At 27.6% G+C, this 21093-nt stretch overlaps 2 protein-coding genes across 4 annotated transcripts; one reads left to right on the forward strand and one right to left on the reverse strand.

Moving 5' to 3' along the window:
• The first annotated feature begins 491 nt into the window (after positions 1-491).
• Positions 492-3532, forward strand: LOC123298340 (2-amino-3-ketobutyrate coenzyme A ligase, mitochondrial). 2 transcript variants are annotated; one of them, XM_044880319.1, is made up of 8 exons: positions 492-571; positions 1517-1652; positions 1844-2088; positions 2148-2249; positions 2369-2576; positions 2681-2864; positions 2923-3115; positions 3178-3532. In XM_044880319.1, the coding sequence occupies exons 2-8, from the start codon at positions 1619-1621 to the stop codon at positions 3511-3513; spliced, it is 1302 nt and encodes a 433-aa protein (XP_044736254.1). In that variant the 5' UTR covers positions 492-571; positions 1517-1618; the 3' UTR covers positions 3514-3532. The 2 variants fall into 2 exon arrangements, with proteins under 2 accessions (XP_044736254.1, XP_044736255.1); XM_044880320.1 differs by lacking the exon at positions 492-571 and having other exon boundaries at positions 1514-1652.
• A 3979-nt stretch (positions 3533-7511) lies between these two features.
• LOC123297428 (signal transducer and activator of transcription B-like) lies at positions 7512-15088 on the reverse strand. Of its 2 annotated transcripts, XM_044879083.1 has the most exons (7): positions 14860-15088; positions 14605-14795; positions 9656-9792; positions 9363-9584; positions 9030-9215; positions 8797-8928; positions 7512-8487 (listed from the first exon to the last, which is right to left on the reverse strand). In XM_044879083.1, the coding sequence occupies exons 1-7, from the start codon at positions 14970-14972 to the stop codon at positions 8062-8064; spliced, it is 1407 nt and encodes a 468-aa protein (XP_044735018.1). In that variant the 5' UTR covers positions 14973-15088; the 3' UTR covers positions 7512-8061. The 2 variants fall into 2 exon arrangements, with proteins under 2 accessions (XP_044735018.1, XP_044735017.1); XM_044879082.1 differs by lacking the exons at positions 14605-14795; positions 14860-15088 and adding an exon at positions 11025-11546 and having other exon boundaries at positions 7513-8487.
• Positions 15089-21093: the final 6005 nt, after the last annotated feature.

Here is a 21093-nt window from a genome sequence, read left to right on the forward strand (position 1 = left end):
ACTACCTAACAAACAAAAATCATAATCGGTTCATCCGTTTAGGAACTACGATGCCATAGACTGACACACACATAAAGCCCAAACATCCTCCTTTTTGCACCGGCGAGGGTTAATAAGATAGCTCGAACTTTCATGGCATGGGAGCATCCCTTATTAAATTCTCAAAGCAGGTTTATAAGAAAAAGTACATATACTAAAAAATATCAATGGGCTGTTTCCTATGATAATTATGATCGTAATCGACAAGCGTTAGATACCTTTTGCAGAAATGAATGAAAATGTTCTGTGAATGAGCTCATTGTTATAATTTACTTATATGATCGTTTCTTTGGTTACCAATTATTTATCCTCAGAATTGTGGGTCGCTGGGTCGCTAAAATATTATAATTTATTTTTTTTGTTAAGTGTGGATGTATTAAATTTTCTGTGATGATAAATTTTAAGTAAAACTATTGATTTATAAAAATATATAGTAAAATTATAAATAGTATTCAAAAACAAATATTCATATAATTTGGAAAAATGGGAACTTCAATGATGAACTTTCAAACGATACAGGTTTTTTAAAAAGGTATCATTAAAAATAATTTTTGAATTTGGCCCTTTTACTCGAAAGTTAAAATATTGTCTTTTCGAGAAGCAGTGGCTTTTTTAGCCTCAATTTTCGGGGTACATAGATTTTACAACAATGACATAATTAGCAATCTTGCTAGCACTTGCTACCCGAGGTTAGCCCGTTTTACTTTGAAAAGAATAAAGAATTGTCATACCCAGTGTATTTCAAGAAGGCATAGATTTGATTAAGCTGTTAGATTAAGGATTTAGTAGCAATAGCCATTATATGCCCTCCTTTCTGCAGAAACCCCCAAGGAAATAACCTTTTTCTAATTTTTTTAATCCAACTTCAAGTAAAATTCATTATCTTTGATCACGTTATTACTCAAGCACGAATCGAAATAAAATTTAAATGGGGGGAGCTTAAGGCTGCTTTCTTAATTAGGAGGAAAGATCGCATGGGTTAAATTGAAAAGTATAGGTACTATTTGGAACGCTTTACATTAGCAAGCAGACTATTAGACCATAAGCCACACTAGGAAAATTAGTATAAGTATATATAATTAATTTAAATTGGGAAACATGGACATTCAAGGATATGAAGAGCAATAAATTCGAGTATAAAACTTTTAAAAGGAATGATTATTCTTACCAAAACTATATAATATTTACCTTATCAACAAGAATCTATTTCTGAAATAAACAAATTAATAAAAACCTGTTTGTTTAAAAAGCCCGGAGGCAATTTTCATATTACTACTTACAAGAATAATAAATAACAGTGGTGTACTAATTAAAATATAAAGTATTTTTAAATCAATCGATGGATATAATTTTTTCATTATTAAATTTTATATTTGAATTAATTTTCATCAATAATGTTTAGAACGCCTCTGTAAAAATACTTGAGTCAAAAAAAATTGTTTTTAATATTATTATTTTTCTTATTTATTACAAGTAGGTATTTTAATAAATGGCAAATATAAAAAGTAGAAGCACAACATAATGAAAAGGTAAAAAAAGTTTCAAAAAAGACGAAAAACGAACATTCTACAATCTCAAAATGTCACGAAATGGAGGAACAGTTTTTAGATCAGGTAAAGAAAATTTTAACAATTATCTCTTAAAAAAATGAAAAAGTTAGAAATTATACAACATACAGGCAAATCAATTTTTAACTGTGCATTTTGGCACAATTATAATGGATCACTTACATAACAATGACAATATGTCCAGATATGACGTAAAAATCATAGGATTCATTGTTAATGATTAAAATTTTTTTCAGTATATCGCCAAATGTCTTCAGCACAACAAACAATATCGGTGATTGATAAACTGAAAAAATCGCCTAGCACAACACCCATTCAACAATTTCGAAAACTTCTTCAAACTGAAATTGAAGAAATTAAAAAGGCAGGAACTTGGAAAGATGAACGAATTATTACATCACCACAAAAGACAATTATTAACGTCCACGGAAAAACTGAGAAACTTTTAAATTTCTGTGCTAATAATTATCTAGGATTGTCGGTAAATATTTGGTTTTAAGAAACTAAAAACACGTTTAATTTTATTATTCCTTTTTACAGTATAATGAAGAAATATTAACAGCAGCTACAAAAGCACTTTATGATTATGGGAATGGTTTAAGTTCTGTTCGATTTATTTGTGGCACTCAAAGTATTCATAAAGTACGTTATTTCTTAATTTTGGAAAATGAAGTGTTTTTTCACATTGAGGGGTGTGACACCAAAATTCATACAATCAATGGTGGTTAATAATATGAAATTTAAAATTGGTTCATTTTTAGGACTTAGAACAAAAATTATCGGATTATCATCAGAAAGAGGACACAATATTATATTCGTCATGTTTTGATGCAAATGCTGGACTATTTGAAGCAATATTATCACCAGACGATGCTGTTTTTTCTGATGAATTAAATCACGCTTCCATAATTGATGGAATACGTTTATGCAAAGCAAAAAAATTTCGATACAAACATCGAGATATGGATGGTAATTTTTAACATTTTCTTTCTTTTGCGGACTTTCAATTATAGGAATCAGTGTGTGTGGGCCCTTAATAAGTCGTTAAAATTAATTCACAAATCTTTGTACAGATTTGGAAAAAAAATTAAAAAGTTCCGGAGATGCTCGCATACGTCTAATTGTATCTGATGGCGTATTCTCAATGGATGGTAATATTGCACCCTTACCCGACATTTGTAAACTAGCTAAGGAAAACAATGCACTAACTTTTTTGGATGAGTGTCATGCAACAGGATTTTTAGGTGAAAAAGGAAGGTAATATAAACTTTATGATTTCTTTAAGATTAAATAACTTGGAAGTTTTTTTTATTAGAGGTACTGAAGATTATTATAAAATGATCGGCAGCGTGGATATTATTAATTCCACATTAGGTAAGGCCTTGGGTGGAGCTTCAGGGGGATACACCACAGGGCCTAAGGAATTAATTGATATTTTACGTCAAAGATCAAGGCCGTACTTATTTTCAAATTCACTACCTCCCGTTATCGTTGGAATTGCGCTCAAAGTACGTAAAGTTAAACGAAATCTCCGTATAATGACAGTTTAATAACAATTTTATTTATTTAGGTTCTTGATCTATTAACGGAATCAAATTACTTGGTCTCTAAAGTAACAGCAAACACAGAACGTTTTCGTAAATCAATGAAGAGTGCTGGATTTGAAATATCTGGCGATCAACATCCAATATGCCCAGTTATGATTGGTGATGCAAAACTTGCAAATGTTTTTGCAAATGAAATGCTTACTCGCGGTATTTACGTTATTGGATTTAGTTATCCAGTTGTACCAAAAGGAAAGGCTCGTATCCGTGTACAAATAAGTGCTGCGCATACATTTGAAGAAATTGATCGGGCTGTTGCAACTTTTACTGAAGTTGGAAAAAAACTTAATGTAGTTCAATAAAATATATTTTTTTAAACAATTTTCTTTTTATTTATTTTCTCTTTTTTTGAAAGTTATTGGTATGATACAAAATAGAAAGAAGCATTTCAACGACATCAAACACTGCGTATTCAGAGTGTTTCCTCTAAATTATACTTCCAGTTTTATGAATTATCAATGCCATTTTTTTTCATCAAATTTTCTTCTCATGATAAAATCTGTAACATGAAGTATGTAGAACAGGAGAAAGATCGCTATGTACTAAAGCATTAGCGTACCTGTCCCTAAAAATTTGTAGAATTTATAGTTCATTTTTCAGCCACCAGTCGCGCTGTCAACAAGAAGTAGTATCTGTGAAGTTAGCTGTTGTTGTTAGCATAATGTACAAATTGATATATCATTTGAAATTAGCGCACAACAGCCCGCTTTTATTGATACTACATATTGATCGCAGCGCCTCACTTATTTTATACATATTTTGGGGACAATATTTTCTATAGCGATCGTTCTCCTGTTCTACATACTTCATGATCTGTAATATCACCTCCATTTGCAAGTTAAAAGCGGGCAATTCAAACCATGAAAGAAACAAAATTAATTCCTATCCATTCCGGACAACCCGACAGAGATCAGGCAGACAGCGATCCTTACAATCTCAGTCACCCCATCTATCTTAAAGACAAAATAGATTATCGATATGTGGGGTGCGGGTACTTAATGAGCGCACAGTTTGGCTATCCGCAACCAATGAATTAAACGATAGCACTGTTTGTATAACGCTTAGTTATTTCTTCAGTCAGGAAGTAACGCCAGTTTACTGTATGTTTTTATAATATTGTGGAATTTGTTTTATAGATAAATTTCAAAATAGTTTTTCGTTTGTATTTTCTTAAATTTTATTTAGTGTTAAATTTATATGTACATATTTTCCTGCCTAAAAAAATATTTTTCAAACATCGTACAGAGTGAGTTGCTTAAAAATGGTAACTTCACATAACAATTTAATAATAATTTTTTTTAAATAAATAATTTTATTCCCGTATTTTCAGCAGATTTTTGACAACACTTTTGTAAAATTTATTATACAATAATCAATCTTTAACATATACAATGATGTTTAAAAATAAAGACAATTATGGTGTTATAATAATAACCGGTATGAAAATTTAACTTCTTAAAAAATCTCTTTATTGCTGTTGAAAAGTTGCAAATGATTCAAGGAATAGTGGTTAAGGCGATTTATCTCCTTTTAGTTATCACAATCTTATGATTTATGTGTCTCCCAGTCTAGGACAACGGCTAAAACCTAACATAATCTGTTAATTTGTATGATACTAGCTCAACTCTTCATTATAATTTATTGATTTTGGGAGCGATTTATAGGTAGGAAACTCCAGAGAACGTATAATATGGCACACGCTAGCCAACATTAAAACAGATGAGACAATCAAATCGCAAAATGTTTATTAAAAAGACACTAGCAGTTTCCTATAGTTTAATCGGTATAAAATTGTCCTTTAATCACTTAAGAAACGAAATTTGCCCCCCCCCTCCTTGAAGTCTTTAACGTTAATATGACGTCTCACGTAATCGTATACGTAATGCCTTCATTTTCGAACATCTTAGTACACTTTTAAACTACCATTTTTGTAATTGTATTTTTTTTTACATTAAGTTTTTTTTTTCATTTTTTATAACACCACTAACTACATTTAAAAAAATTACAACTATAATAACAATTGAAATAAGCATTCAAATTTGCATTACAGTAAAACTTCTTCTGCACCATTTTCACACGCATAAATAAAATAACAACATTCATCCACATGTTGCGCTAGTTTTAAAAAAAAAAATGATAGAAATTTTACTGTTTTAATTAGTAAGAACCTAAGAAGGAATGCGTAAGTTTATTAATTTTTGAGTAATTATAATATTATGTCCATTTTAACGATAAAATTATATAATTATAAATTTTTTAGGAGTATAATAATTAAAAAATAATATACTAGAAAAGTTGCATATTTCAATGAAACTTGAATATTCGGATCATTTCTAGTTGAACTATTGCTCATTCTTCAAAGTTATCAAAAAGTTTCTCTGACGAGAAACTTTCTACATACTAGTAAAAATTCATAATTATATAATTTCGCCATTTTTTGTTACTTAGTAATTAATGTCACATATAAGTACATACGTGTGTGTGCTTAGTAAGTAAAGTACGTTTAAACGAATATACTTTCATATTCCCACTTAAGCTAAAAAATAATATAATATGGTACACAGTTTTACCCATAGTGGGTTGACTTATTTATATTAGCTTAAAAAGTTTTTTTATAATGTATCCATTCATTCTGAGTGAAAAGAATCAAGGCATGGAATCGTTGAAGTTTATTTTTGGTACAAAAAATGATTCTTTTAAACAACGTACAGGATTTTTCAAAAAAAATGTTAGTTAAACAATAGACACAATACTTAAATGCCATTTAAGAAACTATGAAATCTTAGGATCCCCAATACTAGAAAACTCGCTACGCCAACTGGAAATAATTACTTATATCAACGTTTGTGGGAAATTTCCGTCAAGTATAAACGGAAGGAAAAGGGTTGCCACTTCAGAAATGTAAAATCATATTGAAATAGTTGGTTCTTTTCCTATGCAGACATTTCTTTTTCTTTCTTTCGGCTTGGTTGTCATAATTTTCTTAGGAGAAAAAACTGTGGACTCCGTGGAATCACTCGGCGCTCTCAATTTTGCCGTTCTGGAAATTTGAACAGCTTGCTTCCAAATTTCACGTCCTTCAATGTCAATTTTTGGAATATCCTGTAGTTGTCAAGATAAATTAATATATAAACATGAAAAAAAAACATTTTGTAAAATCACAATAATATTTATAAAAACATTTATATTTCATTTACGAAATAATTGGCAGGAATTTTTCATTTTAAAAATTAATTTTTTTTTTATTGCAACCCTGTGCAAATTGGCACGGCATTTTTAAATACATTCATTTTTCATTATCTTATTTATATAAATATAATAAATTTGTTTTTTTTTTTTTTTTTTTTGGAAAATACAAATGTCTTTTATAAATTTTTATTTTGAATTAAAAAGATTTATCAAAATCAATTTAATCCGATTCAGAGTTTATTATTCTTTAACATTCAAAGCTGAAAAATATTCGTAAATCCGTTAATATTTGGATATCCATTTTTAACCGTTACCAAAAAAATTGTTTTCAAAAATGGAATGACCCAAAAAATTTAAATAATAATTAAAGAAATGATATACCATATTTTAAACAAATAAAATATACAAAACGTCTGCAGGATTCATTTAATCACATCCGATTCGAAGTGCCAGTTCATTTCTAGTTAAATTATTGCACATTTTCAATTAATAATTTGAACTTTTCTAGGAACATTATAAACTTTTCTCCATTCTTTTTAAACACAATCCTTGAATGAAATTATTTGTACAGGAAAATTAATTTTTCTTATCACAGTTTAATAAAATAATAATATATTTTCATTTGATGCAATAATTCAATTGTTTATACTTTACTTAAAAACCATTTTCTAATAAATCTGCAGACGTAAAATTTTCGTTCGAGTCTGTAAAATATGCCTTTTTTTATTTGTTTCCTAAATTTTTCGATTTAAATAATGAAATGTTAAACAAATTTTTGATATAAAAAATGTAACTATCGCAATAACTTTTCTTGATATTTTTCGTACTCTTAATTTACATTAAACGGGCCTGCCGTAAAACTATCCAAATTAAAAAGAAAGTATATTTTACATACCCAAATAAATTCCCCAATTTAAAAATAATATAGTTAAGTAAATAATAATAAAATCTATTGGCAATTTTCCTTTTTTCAAAAACATCACATAATTCGGTAATTAATACTGAATAAAATAAAAATAGAAAGTTATAATTTTAATATTATTCACAATTCTCACTTTTTTTCTTAAAAGCAAAAGTCGACTTATTATAAACAAATAAAAAGAAAAAAATGTGAATATTCTAAAAATATCACATGACGAACTCGAAACTTCTTTAGTTTATACCCCGAATTTTTACTAATACTTGAGCGCTAATAACCATCGAAATATTGTGTTTACTGAATGAAAGTAATGAGAATTATCAACAAATCAATCCGATAAATTACTTTTTGTATGGGATTTTGGACAATATCTCAGAAACTATGCATTCAATCATCACATAAATGCCGTTCAAAATCCTATATTTTTAACCGATTTTCGACGATATCTGAAAAACTAATTATCTACTACAGATGAACGTATCCTAATCATCTCATTCACACAATTTTTATCCGGTTTTTTCGATAGTAGACGTATCTTTTTACTCAAGAATGTAAATACCACTCCAACCTATCTCCACCAAATAAAGAAGTTTCGCTATCCCAGAATAACCCAAAAAAAGTATGATTTGTTTTTTTACAGAAATAGATTAAAATAAAAATAATAATTTTGTACAAACTTAAAATTATAAATACGATGTAATAAAAGTTTTCTATAATAAATTAATAAATGTAATAAAATTATTCATGACATTGATAAGGTTTTCGGTTTAACATTCGGTTGTTGTATTACCGGTTGTTGTGACTGCGATTGCGGTTGTATAGATGTGGTATTTGTTTCCATGCTTGAATTCATCGTATTCGATTGTAAATTATTACTAGGTACAGTTGGTTCCAACAACATTGATAATGTAGTCGAATTATTAGTATTAATATTTATACTGGACGGTGTTTCTTTACTAGGAATAGGATTATTATTATTATTATTATTATTATTGTTATTATTACTATTGTTATCAGGCATTGTTTGTGATAATTGTAATAAAGCATCTTTTAATTCATTTAATGTTACATTTTGATCGGAGTATTTTGTATTTAGATCATGTACTTGTGCTTGTAAAGTCAGTACGGCTGTATCAGTTTGTTGGAATTTACTTACTGCTGTAGATATCTACAAAAAATATTCATTATTAAATTTTGATCGATTATTACAGACTTGTGCATAAAATTGAATCAATCCAGAATCAAAAATTGTTTTAAAATAAGATTTAATCAAAAATTACGAGATAGATAGATATAGAAGTTACAGGTTCGGAAAATGTTAAAGTCTAGATTTTTAAACCCATCTAAAAAATCTCGTCATTGCTATCTCGTCATACGTAGACCGAAAAGTTGAATTTTTTGATGATTCATTTATAAGTTTTGTTCAATTTTATTTCAACTACTTGCGATATATGTTGGAATAACTTGGAATACTTACATTTTGCGATAAATTATTAATTTGTGCAAGATTTTCAACTTGATTATGATCAGTTTTGCTACATATATCTTCTAAGTTTGATACTCTTGCGAATATACTTTGATTCATTTCTTGTAAACCAATAATTATTTGCTGAAAAATCGGATATATAAAAATTAAAATTTTTATTTCCATCTATTCGTAGATTTCATAAAGTTTAGAATAGGAAATTTTTTTAATAAAACGTAACTTACATGATCTTTATGCTGATCATCTACGAGCCATTGTAACCCTTGTGTTAAAGTCTCATTTATATGTGAAACATTTGTTCGTAATTGTGATATTAAATTATTAATTTCTTGTTTTTCATCCAATAACACTTTTTGATTATTTGGATTGTTAATAGTCACATTATTTTGTAAAATTTGCGACACTGTAGCCTGTAAACAAAAATTCATGTATCGTTCAAAATTAAATTGTACTCAAGAAGAATCGTACTCCAAGCGTGGAGAAATGTGTGAAAAAGTATTGAGACGAAGTCTCACCTCGGATTGCAGAGCAAAATAATAAAAATGATAAATATTTACCTGTATTGCAGTCATATTTTGTACAATATCATTATTTGTTGAAGTAAATTTCGTAGTTTGTTCTTTTAATGATTGTACAGTGGTTGTCACATCTTTCATTTGACCACCAAATTCCGCAACAGAATTTTGTAAAATTGAAACTTGTTGCGGTATATTTATTAAATCTGGATTCTCTTTTAATCGTTGTTGTACTTGATTCAAACCATTTTTAATATCATTAAACTGAAAATTAAAAAAATTATTATTAATTTCAGAAGATTTGTAATTAATTTCTACAAAGTGTTTATTCTTACTTGTTGTGTAAAATTTTCTAATTGCTGTCGAAAATTATTTAACTGTATTGCTAATTGTGTTTGATTTTGTTGTAGTCCACGTGAGACTGAATGGCATTTTTGTAATGCTTCTGGTACACCTTGATTACTAGCAACAACTGAAATTGAAAATATATCACCTTAATAACCTATTCCAGCCTATTATTAAATAAATAAATGACTAAATTTGGAAATATTTTCTTCATGGAGAGAAATACTTGTTGCATGAATAATTTTGCCGGTTTTGCTAGCCCGAAATTATTTGTTGAAAAGTTTAGTGAGTAGGAATTCTGAAATGAGTAGGAAAGATTGGAAGTTTAGAATGTACGTAAATATAACGGGGGATATTTTTGGGGCTAGAAAATGTTATGACTAGTCGATATAAGTTTAATGACTATAATTCCCGAAATCCGTTTTTAAACACAAAGATTTTTCTATAAAAATTTCTCAATTAGATGAATTAGAATAAAATAATAAATTACTTTCTACCACGACTATTTATTCTTTCTTAGAAATTCTCCGAAGAAGTTTAATTCAATTCTTTGAAGTACATGACGATCACTGGATATACAGACTGGATTTTTTTAATTGACATTTGGTTGAAACTCTTGGTTGAAAAATAAATTTTATAGATAAAAATTCTTCAAGCAAAAAATGTTTGGTGTATAATCGCATATCTTATGCAGGCATTAAACTTGACCTAGGTTTTCAGGCTCAATGAAAAGCTTTCTCTATTCCATAACTGGTAATAGATACATGCACACTTTAAATTAGAAAGTTGTTAATGATTAAAAAGGTAACATGTTTCCGTAAACCGTACAGTTTAAGGAAAAACGGGCGGAAAAGTTATATGCTACGTTTCGTTTTCCTTCTCCATCTTCGCCTCTGCGTTGCAGAAACGACTTCAATTTTATCTAATGTTTATATTTGAGTTACTTTCTATGGTTTATTGTCATTAAATACAGCTTAAAATGATCAAAAAACGATGGTATGTAAAAAAGACTCGAAGCGAGTTGACTAATTTTTATACAGAAGATAATACCACATATGTTTAGAGAATCTTAAAAGGCGGTATTTTGGTATATCTATAAGTTTTTAATATTGTTCGATTATGGCGCCGTGTACAAAGAACTAAAATTATCTTTGGTAAGAAAACTAATCTGAACCATATCAATTGCACTTCAGCATCTAACCCTATTTAATGCTTATAAAGTCTCGAGTAATACTAGTTGTTTGCATTTTCTACAATTACAGTTATTTAAGAACAAGGACTTTAGAAATGAGTCCATGGCTATGAAATAAAGGCATTTGTACATATTTTAGAACCAATTTCACTAATTTTCATATATACCTTGATCTAATTCAGATCGTAACGATGTAATCTGCTCCCGTACATCAATTAACAACCACATAACAGTAATTGTTGCAACAACACACGTAAACACTAACAACGCGGTACACGCTCGCATTAACGATAACAACGTACGACGACGTGTTATATGTAAATTACGTGATCGTTTTGTACTAACTGTATCCGCACCACAATTATTCCAATACGTTTCTTGTTCATCCGTGGATTCGGATAACAGCTGATCCTGTGAACTAATACCATTACCCGCTGTTGTTGAACGTTTATTAATAATCGAATGATGATGCCCACAATTTCCAACACCTACACCACCCGTACACGAACGTTTTGCTATTGAGTTTGCAACTAGTGCATCTAATTCTTTACGTTTTTTCATTTTTTTACCCGTTCGTAAAGGTACGTTCACATGTACGGCATCCATTTCAACACTATCAATTATTACTGTTTGTGTTTTTGGGTTTTTACAAATAAATTTATTTTTATTAAGTTTATAATTTTAGCATAATTTTTTTTTTTATAAAATTTTTTGTTTATATAAAAACATTTCCATATTATTCAACTTAAACTGCATTGGTTAATCACTCTTTACTCAGTATTTTTATTTATTTATTGTTTATTTTCTATAAAAAAATGTTTATAAAAAACTTTTAATTAAAAATATTTAAAAATACCAAAGTCTTAAATTTTCATATATTTACTCAAATGTATGATATAAACATATGAAAATATAATTTTTTTTTTCCAAGGATACCCAATATCCGGTTTTTGATAATTATGATGAAAAAAATGTATGTAAATTATATGCTAAATTTTCCGATTAATCAAATTTAATAGCCAATTTTCAATATAAAAAAATATGAGCGCTATCGAATTAAGTTACCGTTGAAAAATCATAATTTTATTTCAATTTATTTCTTTAATTATAATTTTTAATTTGTTGTGTCTCCAAAGCTCATAATAGTTTGAGGAAAATTTCTTATATAAATTGAGCCAAATTTTGAGCTATGTCATGCAAACATAACCAAAGGTCCGCTATCATTGGCAGAGTGTAAAAAATTGTTTATTTTTTTCTGTCACTATCTGACAGTATCTTTGCAAGTAGAGTCTTGAAAATACCGACTTATCGTTTATTTTGATATTAAAATAGTATACAGGTAGCTCAGGGGTAAAGCTTGCCCTTAAACGTTTTTTTACTCAAATTTTCTAAGATTATTAATCAACTTAATTTAACAACGAATGTTCGAATATTAATATGGAATCAATTGTATTTGTAAAATTTCAAAACTCAAATTCGATTAAGAATAGTCGAAATTATGATATCAAGAAATGTATAAGGCAGACAAATAGGCAATCAAGCAATTTTAACTTCAAGATTTGTAACGGACATACAAATAGTAAACAAAGAAATTTAAATAAGAGTTTTTAATTAAACATTGCAATAAGAAATTCTTTAGCAAGTATGATTCCTGAAAAATTCCTATGAAATTCGATGAGTCAACGGATATTATAAGTCCAAGTTACATTTTACTTAGATTATGGAACACTTAAATAAATTTTAATAAAAATTTGACACACTTTTTATAATCACTTCAAAATTAATTAACAATTTTCCAACAAGCTTATTTAAAAAAAATTAATTAAAATATCACACAATCGTATTAACACATTAATAACAATTAATTATCAACAAGCAATTAATTTTCACACAAATTACTCGAATAAAACTAATTATAAACCAATATGTAATTTTTCAATAGCAAAAAAAATCTTACTCTTTTTTTAACGAAATACTTTTTATTAATGTGAGATAAAACACGCAAACTTTTATTACCTATAACGTTATCAACAAATATAAGAAAAATTTATTTTTTATATCATTATTTAAATATTTTAAGTAGAAATGTCCTTCAAACAAATAAATAAAAAATAATTGTTATTTTTTTATTTTTATTTTTTTTTGTTTCAAATAATAAAAATTTATTTCTATAAAAACAAAATTACATTTACAAACCGAAAGATTGATTTTAAAAATGAATTTTGTTTAATTATTTATCACTTAATTTTTATTTATATAAAATTAATATGTCAGCTTACTGTTTAATAAATTACCCTACACCATTTTATAAAAGCACAATATACAATTTCATTGATCGATTTGAAAAATGCGTGCGACGCTTTTCTATTATATACTGGGTTGAAAATTAACGAAGCTTGCGCTTCAAATATTATTATTTACAAATATTTTATGAGAAAATTTTTAATTTGTTTATTATTTGTATATAATTTTTTATTTACATTAGCGAAATTGGTTTGTGTCTACGATAAATTTTTTTAATTAGTCCTAAGTACGGCTTTTTTTTTATTTTAATGTTAAAAAATATTAATTGATCTTTTTTTAGTTTTGCAGGCGAAATTTAATAACAATGCGTAGGAATAATGGGAAATGAGAAGAGGTGGGAATATGTTTTCGTCTTTTTGTGAATATAAAAGATAGTCCTATTTTTTTGATAAGGCGGGCGTGGAAAGATTGAATGTGTTGGCGTATTCTAATTATTATAGAAATTGATTTTTAATAAATTTTTTTAACGTCTGAAAAGTTTGGTTATTCAGACGAAAGTAATATAATATTACGTTATCAGAAAGTAAATTTAATTTTAAATAAACTTGATTTTATGATAATTAAACAAAAAAAAATCTATTTAAATTGGAGGAGAGGGGTGAACGGGTTATAATAAATTGAAGAAAATTATTTTTTAATTGAAAAGCTTGCAAAGCGAGAACGTAAGTTTCATTAATCGCACTGCAAACAAATACGCAGCTAAATACTGGCTGATATTTTTAGTTTTAAGCTAATTAAATCCATTGAAAAATAATTCAGTATTACTACTCTGTTATTAATATGGCGCCAGGGTATTACACGGCTGGAATTATGACTGTCTGTTACTGAGGTTTTGAATAAAATTTTCCTTTATGAGCATTTTCATAGCTGGGGACTTCCCCGGGGACCTGAATTGAGCAGTAATCTTAAAACTGATGAATGTTAATTGTGGGTGATAATAAAATAAAGACATAATTGAATAAAATACAAAAATTATTTTAGTAAAGTTCTAGATGGACACTTTTTAAGATAAAATTCAAAATAGATACGCAAAAACTTATACACCCTGTCTTCTACGTCAGTACACATTACACATAAATTAAAAATTTATAAAATATCAGAATTTTTCGTTACAACCGACCACAGAACAAAGTATGTTTTGGATAACAAAAATTACTTTGGCGTTGAAAAAGTATTTTAAAATTATATTTGATTGTAAAACAAATGAAGAAATAAAATAATTAACAAGTAATTTCATTATTTAGAAATGCTGTTATCTATACTGATAAAATAAATCATAACAAACATGCTCGCGAAAAATTCCATTAAAAATTATCAACTGTCTTGAGTCATTGTTTATAAACGGTTTATTAGATAAGATTAAAGTATTCCTGTTTAAAATTTAAACAATTCAATTGCAACAATAATTAAAAATTTGCAAAACCTTGTAAAAAAATACATTACCTTCTTTAACATTTGCATCCAATCTCAACAATTGGCCATGTAAAACGTATGTAACAGATGTTAGAGTCGTTATCCAACAAACAAGAAAAACAATTAAAAACCATACAGTCGTGTTTCGCGTATAACAACTACAACACTGTAAACCATATTTATTCTCATCCTGTTTTCTATCAGGCCCATTTCGAAATTTCCTTTATATAAAATAAAAAAATCAACATAAAAACAATACAAATGTAAAACGCAATAAACACTTACTTTCGATATCGTTTTTTCTTTGGCTTCGCAACGACTACTTCAGGTGTATCGGAAATTGAACTAGGATCGGATAAATCTAATAAATGGAAATTTTCATTAAAATTCACAGTCATTTTTTTAAAATATTGTTTTTGATAAAAATTCTAAAGGCACAATATCACAATATAGGTTATGTTTTGAAATGAAGAATGTTTGATGATTAATTGAATGGAAAATATCGATTATATTATAAAATAAAACATGTTTTTATCACTGTTTATGGTGAAAATTAATTAATATATTTAAGAAAATTGTAAAATGAATTAAAATGAAAATTAAATGTAACTTCATAATATGTCAAGAGATGTCCTCGTAAAACAGTATGATTGTCAATTGTCAGACAGTTGAATGCACATATGGATTATGGGTGTGTTTTGTAGACTTCCAAATCGGAAACAATCATTATTTATTATATTATTTCATATTTGACTTTGTAAAATCAACGGCATTGAATCTATTTATTTGTATTTATTTAAAATCAAGTACTTTGTAATTGTCATTTACATACCTTGTCTGTTTTTTATATAAAATATATAAGTTGCATTCTACTTTTATGCATTCATGAAAAGCGCTTTTAAATTTTTCAATAATCCCTCATCTTAATTCTTAATAATGCCAGAAAAATACATTTATTTAATTTTTTTATATTATTTGTTATCTAAGAAATGATTGTTTAAAACATAATCGTCGTTAAAAAGCAATGATACTGTGTTATTCAATAACTTGATTATTTGAATTATATTGTTAAGAGCTCGAAGAAGTCTTAAATAAAACCGAAACGTTGCTGCTTTATTTAATCTACTCAGTTTCCCGATAAAAAAGAAGTATTGGATTATATAAAATATTATCACATTTGAAATACGTTTTCCAATAGTTGTTCTAATGCTGTTTCTAGTAATTATATAGGTACTGAGATATCAATTGAAATTGCTCGAGGCTAATTACGCTTCGTATACATACGATTTTAGTCCACATCTCGGAAACCAAGGCCCAATCGTCAGTTGAACCCGATTTTTGCATTTTTTATAAAAAAATAACTCTAGAAAATGATTTTTATCTTAATAAGAAGCAGAAAAATTTTCCCAATTTTGTTAGACAAAACCCCTTTGAAAAAATTGAAAAAATATCCAAATTTTTAATTGTTTCGGAATTTCATGAAACTTTGTTTATAGGATTTTGACCTTAAAAGTAGAAAAATCGGTTTATTTTAACAATTGGGTAAGTTGTTTTTTTGATGTCGCCTAAAATCCTCTACCAACTTTTCGTAGAGGAACGATTCTGGAGATATCTCGAAAAATACGAATATGATCGCCAAATGATTTCGATTTTTATGTTATTTAAGCCCCCATTACTTTAATTAAGTGCTGTAAAGTACTAGTAAAGCAGTTTTTGAGATATCGATTGAAGAAACCCACCCCTCGTATATGATCTTATTCGCTTAACTATTAACATATTATTACGGCGTACTCCCGTGTATAGAAATTTTAAAAAAATATTATGTAATAACTACTCAGTTAAAATAAAATGTACAACAAATTATTTGTTATTTCAATTAGCGTCTATTTAGAAAGTTCAATTCAATATTAGAATAACACATACAAACATAAATCTAGTTAAAAAATGTTACTTTTTATAACATAATACCTATTTCTTTACCTTGCTACTCTATTAAATTTTATATATAACGAGTTCATGATAATTTTTCAAATGATAGGAATAATTGTATTAATCTATATTCTATATATTAAATAAAATTGTTCTAATTATTGATGTTACAATAAATATAATAATAGATTTTTACCATGTTTTAATTAATTGATGACTATTCTAATTTTTTAAGTAATTGGCATATACTATATTCATATTCTTTTCACTTTTCTTAAATTTAATTTCATCAAATGATTAAAAATATAAATTGCAAGTACTCGAAAATATCTTGAGTGTTTTTATGTAAATGTATATACATTTATGAGATAACGGTTGCCTACATTTTGATGATTTATAAATAGAAGGATTATAAAATTATAATTATTATAAACATTCATATTATTATAATTAATTAATTGTATAAATATACTTTACATATTTAATTACACATAGGATAATATTTAATTTATCAAAATAATTTTTAATTTATCAATGTTTGTATAGGGCTGTGAAATCAAAATTTCAAAAAAACCGAAAATCACACCACCGAAAATTAACTTTTTTTTGTCCCTCATACATATATGAACAATAAATTTTGTAATTTTTTTTAATTCTTGGATTCTAGTTATAGTTGGTAGCCCTATGCAGTACTATCTGAAATCATCCAAATTTAAAAAAAATTAATTTGGTTTAATAAACATAACAAGTAATTTTATTAAAATTGGGGCACAATTTTCAAGTTTTTAATTTAGTTTGAAATTGGGATCAACTTTACTTCACTTAATCAAAAATCGATGTTTTGTACGCTTAAAATTTTTAATACAATGCAGAGTTTCTGAGATATCGCAATATTTGGATCGATTTTAGGCCGTATTTCAAAAACTATTCGACCAGTCAGCAAATGCACTTAATTTTTGTACTTTTTGGGTCTAAATTACCTTATATACTGAGTTTTATCGAAATTGGAGATAAATAAAATTTCTCGATTTTTTGAAATTTTTTTAAGGGGTACGTAACCCTTTGAAAAAATCGAGAAAAACGCAAAAAAAATTTTTGTTTTGAAATGTGATGAAACTCGGTGGATGGGGTAATTTTGATCCAAAAAGTATAAAAATCAGGTTAATTTAATGATTGGATGCAATTTTTTTAAGGGGTATCGGTTACCGGACTATCGGTTATAATAACCAAAATTGTGGCTATGCGAGCGTGTAGATAATTATACTGTATTTTTAATGTCCTTATCTTTCAATTTTTTAGCAAAATGTGAAAAAATAGCGGAAAAAAAATTTAAATATTAAAAAAAAAAAAAACATAATAGAAATATCTTTAAAAAATAGGCGAATAATATTTCAAAAATTATATTACTTTCAAACAAAAGTTTAATGAACATTTCAAAATTAAAATTAACAAAAAAAAGATTATTAATTTTTCATAAAGTCAGTTTAAATACTAATAAGCATTACTTCTTGATGAGTAAGTCAGGTACTTAGCAATGTATTTTTATTGGTCATAACACATTCGTTTTTAAATTTTTGACAGAAAATTACTGTTTCTACTCCGAAACTCAAAAATACAAATTATTATGCTAGCTTTACGTTTTGATGTGTTTACATGAGTGTCTCGCAAAATAAACGAGATTTTGATGTCGTCGGATTATTAAGAATAAATAGGTTCGAAAAAAGGTCAGCTCCTTTGATGATTAACTGAATATTTTTCGAAAATCGCTACGAAAAAAAAAGCTATTCTACAGACCTAAAATTGACCTACGGTGCTCATATTAAAAAACCGCTTACAACGCTTAAAAATATTGATGCTATCATCTAATTAGTCCATTTCCGGTTGTATGTCTGTCTGTTGTCTGTCCGTCTATCATCACAATTACTCAAAAACGAAAAGAGATATCAAGCTGAAATTTTTATAGCGTGCTGAGGACGTAAAAAGTGAGGTCGAGTTCGAAAATGAGCAACATATTCAATTCTGTCTTGGGTCCGTAGGACCCATCTTGTAAACCGTTAGAGATAGAAAAAATTTTAAATGTAAAAAATGTTCCTTATATAAAAATAAACATCTTTTAATTGAAACATTTTTTCGTAAACATCACTGTTTATCCGTGAGAGCGCAAATTATGCACAAATTGTGTAGTATGTATTATATGGGTGTATTAGTTATGTATGTGTGACATGTATGTATGTGTAATGTGACAGAGTAATCAACACTGTTTATACATGATATTTCAACAATTAACTCAGTCAATTGTTTGTTTCCTCTTGTTAAGTTACAAACTTGGAACTAAACTTATTATAACTTGATATATTTCATATATACATGGCCTAAAAATTTTACTATAGTATAGCAATAATTCTTTTAATCAGAAAGCTTCTGACCTGGGCTCTACAGGTCGTAAGGACCACGGCTATATGTTTATAAAAAAGAGAATCTATATAACATAAACTAATTTGTATTCATAAAGTGTAATACATTTTGGAGAAGGCATCAAACACTTCTTTTTCATTCTGTAAAATAAAAAAAAAATATATATGGCATTCTTTTATGATAATTTTATTTCTCTCACGTAGACAATAGCTTCCGTCCACACTAGGTGCTTGTGCTTCTCTACTGGCATTGATTGTCGATAACAACATGGGATATGAATGCGATGACAAAATATTATTATATTATCCAAATACTCAAAGACAATCATTTTTACCTTTGCAAAGAAATAAATAGGTACCTATACCTATGTAATATGATGTACAAAATGAAATTTTCATCAAATCTTGAACGTTTTTTTTGTGTTCTAACAAAATTACCATTTTAATTTGTGGTTTGTCTGAATGCAAGGATTTATGTCTTCCTCTTGTTACTAAAATCACTTGCTTCGATTCAGTGAAAATATTTCTGGTTTCAATGATCGTTCGTAAAGATTCTCAAATTTGGTCGATATACCTCCGATTACTTCCGATTAAATTGGAACAGTTAGTTAAATTTGCGGCACTTTTTGTTTCGTTGATCTAAAAGTATCTCACTCCAGGACACCCACTTTAACTTTAATCGAACCTTTTATTTCGTTAAACATACACATTATTTGCAAGAATGTAACTTTGTTGAATGCGCTACTCCAATATACTCGAAGCGTTGTCATGATCGACAATCAAAAATTCAAGATCATTTGTAAGAGAAAACAACTGAAGACAAACAATTACTGAGTTAATTGTTGAAATACCCTGTAAAGAAAGTACCATTTTTTATAAATTAGAGGACTTCGTTTGGTCTTTAAAGATTTCGAAAATTTTCGAAAGTATTTCCTAGAATTTTTTGCGTTTTTCGAAAATGTTTCACATGACCACTAGTTGAAGATACCTGCAAATTTCTAACTCTCTATCTTTTATAGTTTTGGAGAAAATGAACACCAAAGTTTGCCCTAATTTGCACCCTCACAGGTAAACAATCATGCTTAGGAAAAAGTGTTTCAAACAAAAGTTGTTAATTTTTTGATAAGGAACATTTTTTACACTTAAACTTTTCTTCTATCTCTAACGGTTTACAAGATGGGTCCTACGTACTCAAGATCCCATTGACCTATGTTGCTCATTTACGAACTCAACCTATCCTTTTGCAACCTGAACACGCTACAAAAATTTCAGCTTGATGTCATTTTTCCTTTTTGAGTTATCCTGATCCCAGACGGACAGACGTCTAAGTATCTTAAGTATCAATATTTCTAAGCGTTACAAACTTGGAACTAAACTTAGTATACCTTGATATATATTTCATACACACAGGGTATAATAAGTTCAAGGTTTGTTTTGAACCAAAGCGCGCGTCACGCCTTCAATTTCTTACGCGTTTCATAGCCATATGATTTACCGTTCTCGAGATACGAGCATATTTATAAGCGGCAACCGTATATACTTAAGAAATTCTCTTGGCAAAAAAATTTACCGTACCAATTTCGTAAACTGTAATAAAGGTGTAGGAGACATTTTCTGTTTCTAAGATAATAAGAAAATCTACCTATATAAGCTTGACGACTACGAGGAGAAATTGACTAGAATGTTTTGGAATTTAAGTAAAAATCCCGAAATTTTAAAGCTGTAAAAATTGTCAACAATAATAACTGTTGATCTTATTTGCAAATTGATCTTATTTGATTCGGGAGTGGATACGTTTGGCTTAAAAGTCGCCATTAAAAGAAAGTTATTATTGAATAACTCTTTAAATGTTCTATTATTTCATAAAATTTCAAAAAAACAAAAATGATTTTCAAATAATAAAAGTATATTATTTTATTACAGTTATTTAAATTTGTTTTATATTAAGAAGAATAGTCTATATGAATTCTTGTTAATTATTTACATTATACGGTAGTTTATAGAATTTCATTTCATTCAATACAAAAATATTTAAATATAGTTTACCTAAAGAACTATCTGGGCACTGATTGTTTGACTTATATTTTTAAATATCAAAGAATTGGTGGTAATAGATAAAATCAGAGAAAAAAATTGTTTTGGTGGTTAAAAAAATGTGTTAAAAATATTAATGCAT

Source organism: Chrysoperla carnea, chromosome 4, assembly GCF_905475395.1.
Source record: "Chrysoperla carnea chromosome 4, inChrCarn1.1, whole genome shotgun sequence".
Taxonomy (NCBI): domain Eukaryota; kingdom Metazoa; phylum Arthropoda; class Insecta; order Neuroptera; family Chrysopidae; genus Chrysoperla; species Chrysoperla carnea.

What these genes read in the sequence shown, in the direction of transcription:
- LOC123298340 (XM_044880319.1), top strand. Translation starts at nt 1,619, where the DNA reads ATGTCACGAAATGGAGGAACAGTTTTTAGATCAG. An exon ending in ATAATTATCTAGGATTGTCG is followed by an intron (nt 2,089 to 2,147) that starts GTAAATATTTGG and finishes TCCTTTTTACAG; the next exon opens with TATAATGAAGAAATATTAAC. An exon ending in GCACTCAAAGTATTCATAAA is followed by an intron (nt 2,250 to 2,368) that starts GTACGTTATTTC and finishes GTTCATTTTTAG; the next exon opens with GACTTAGAACAAAAATTATC.
- LOC123297428 (XM_044879082.1), bottom strand. Translation starts at nt 11,463, where the DNA reads ATGGATGCCGTACATGTGAACGTACCTTTACGAACGGGTAAAAAAATG. An exon ending in TAGAAAATTTTACACAACAA is followed by an intron (nt 9,585 to 9,655) that starts GTAAGAATAAAC and finishes TTTAATTTTCAG; the next exon opens with TTTAATGATATTAAAAATGG. An exon ending in ATGATCAGCATAAAGATCAT is followed by an intron (nt 8,929 to 9,029) that starts GTAAGTTACGTT and finishes CCGATTTTTCAG; the next exon opens with CAAATAATTATTGGTTTACA.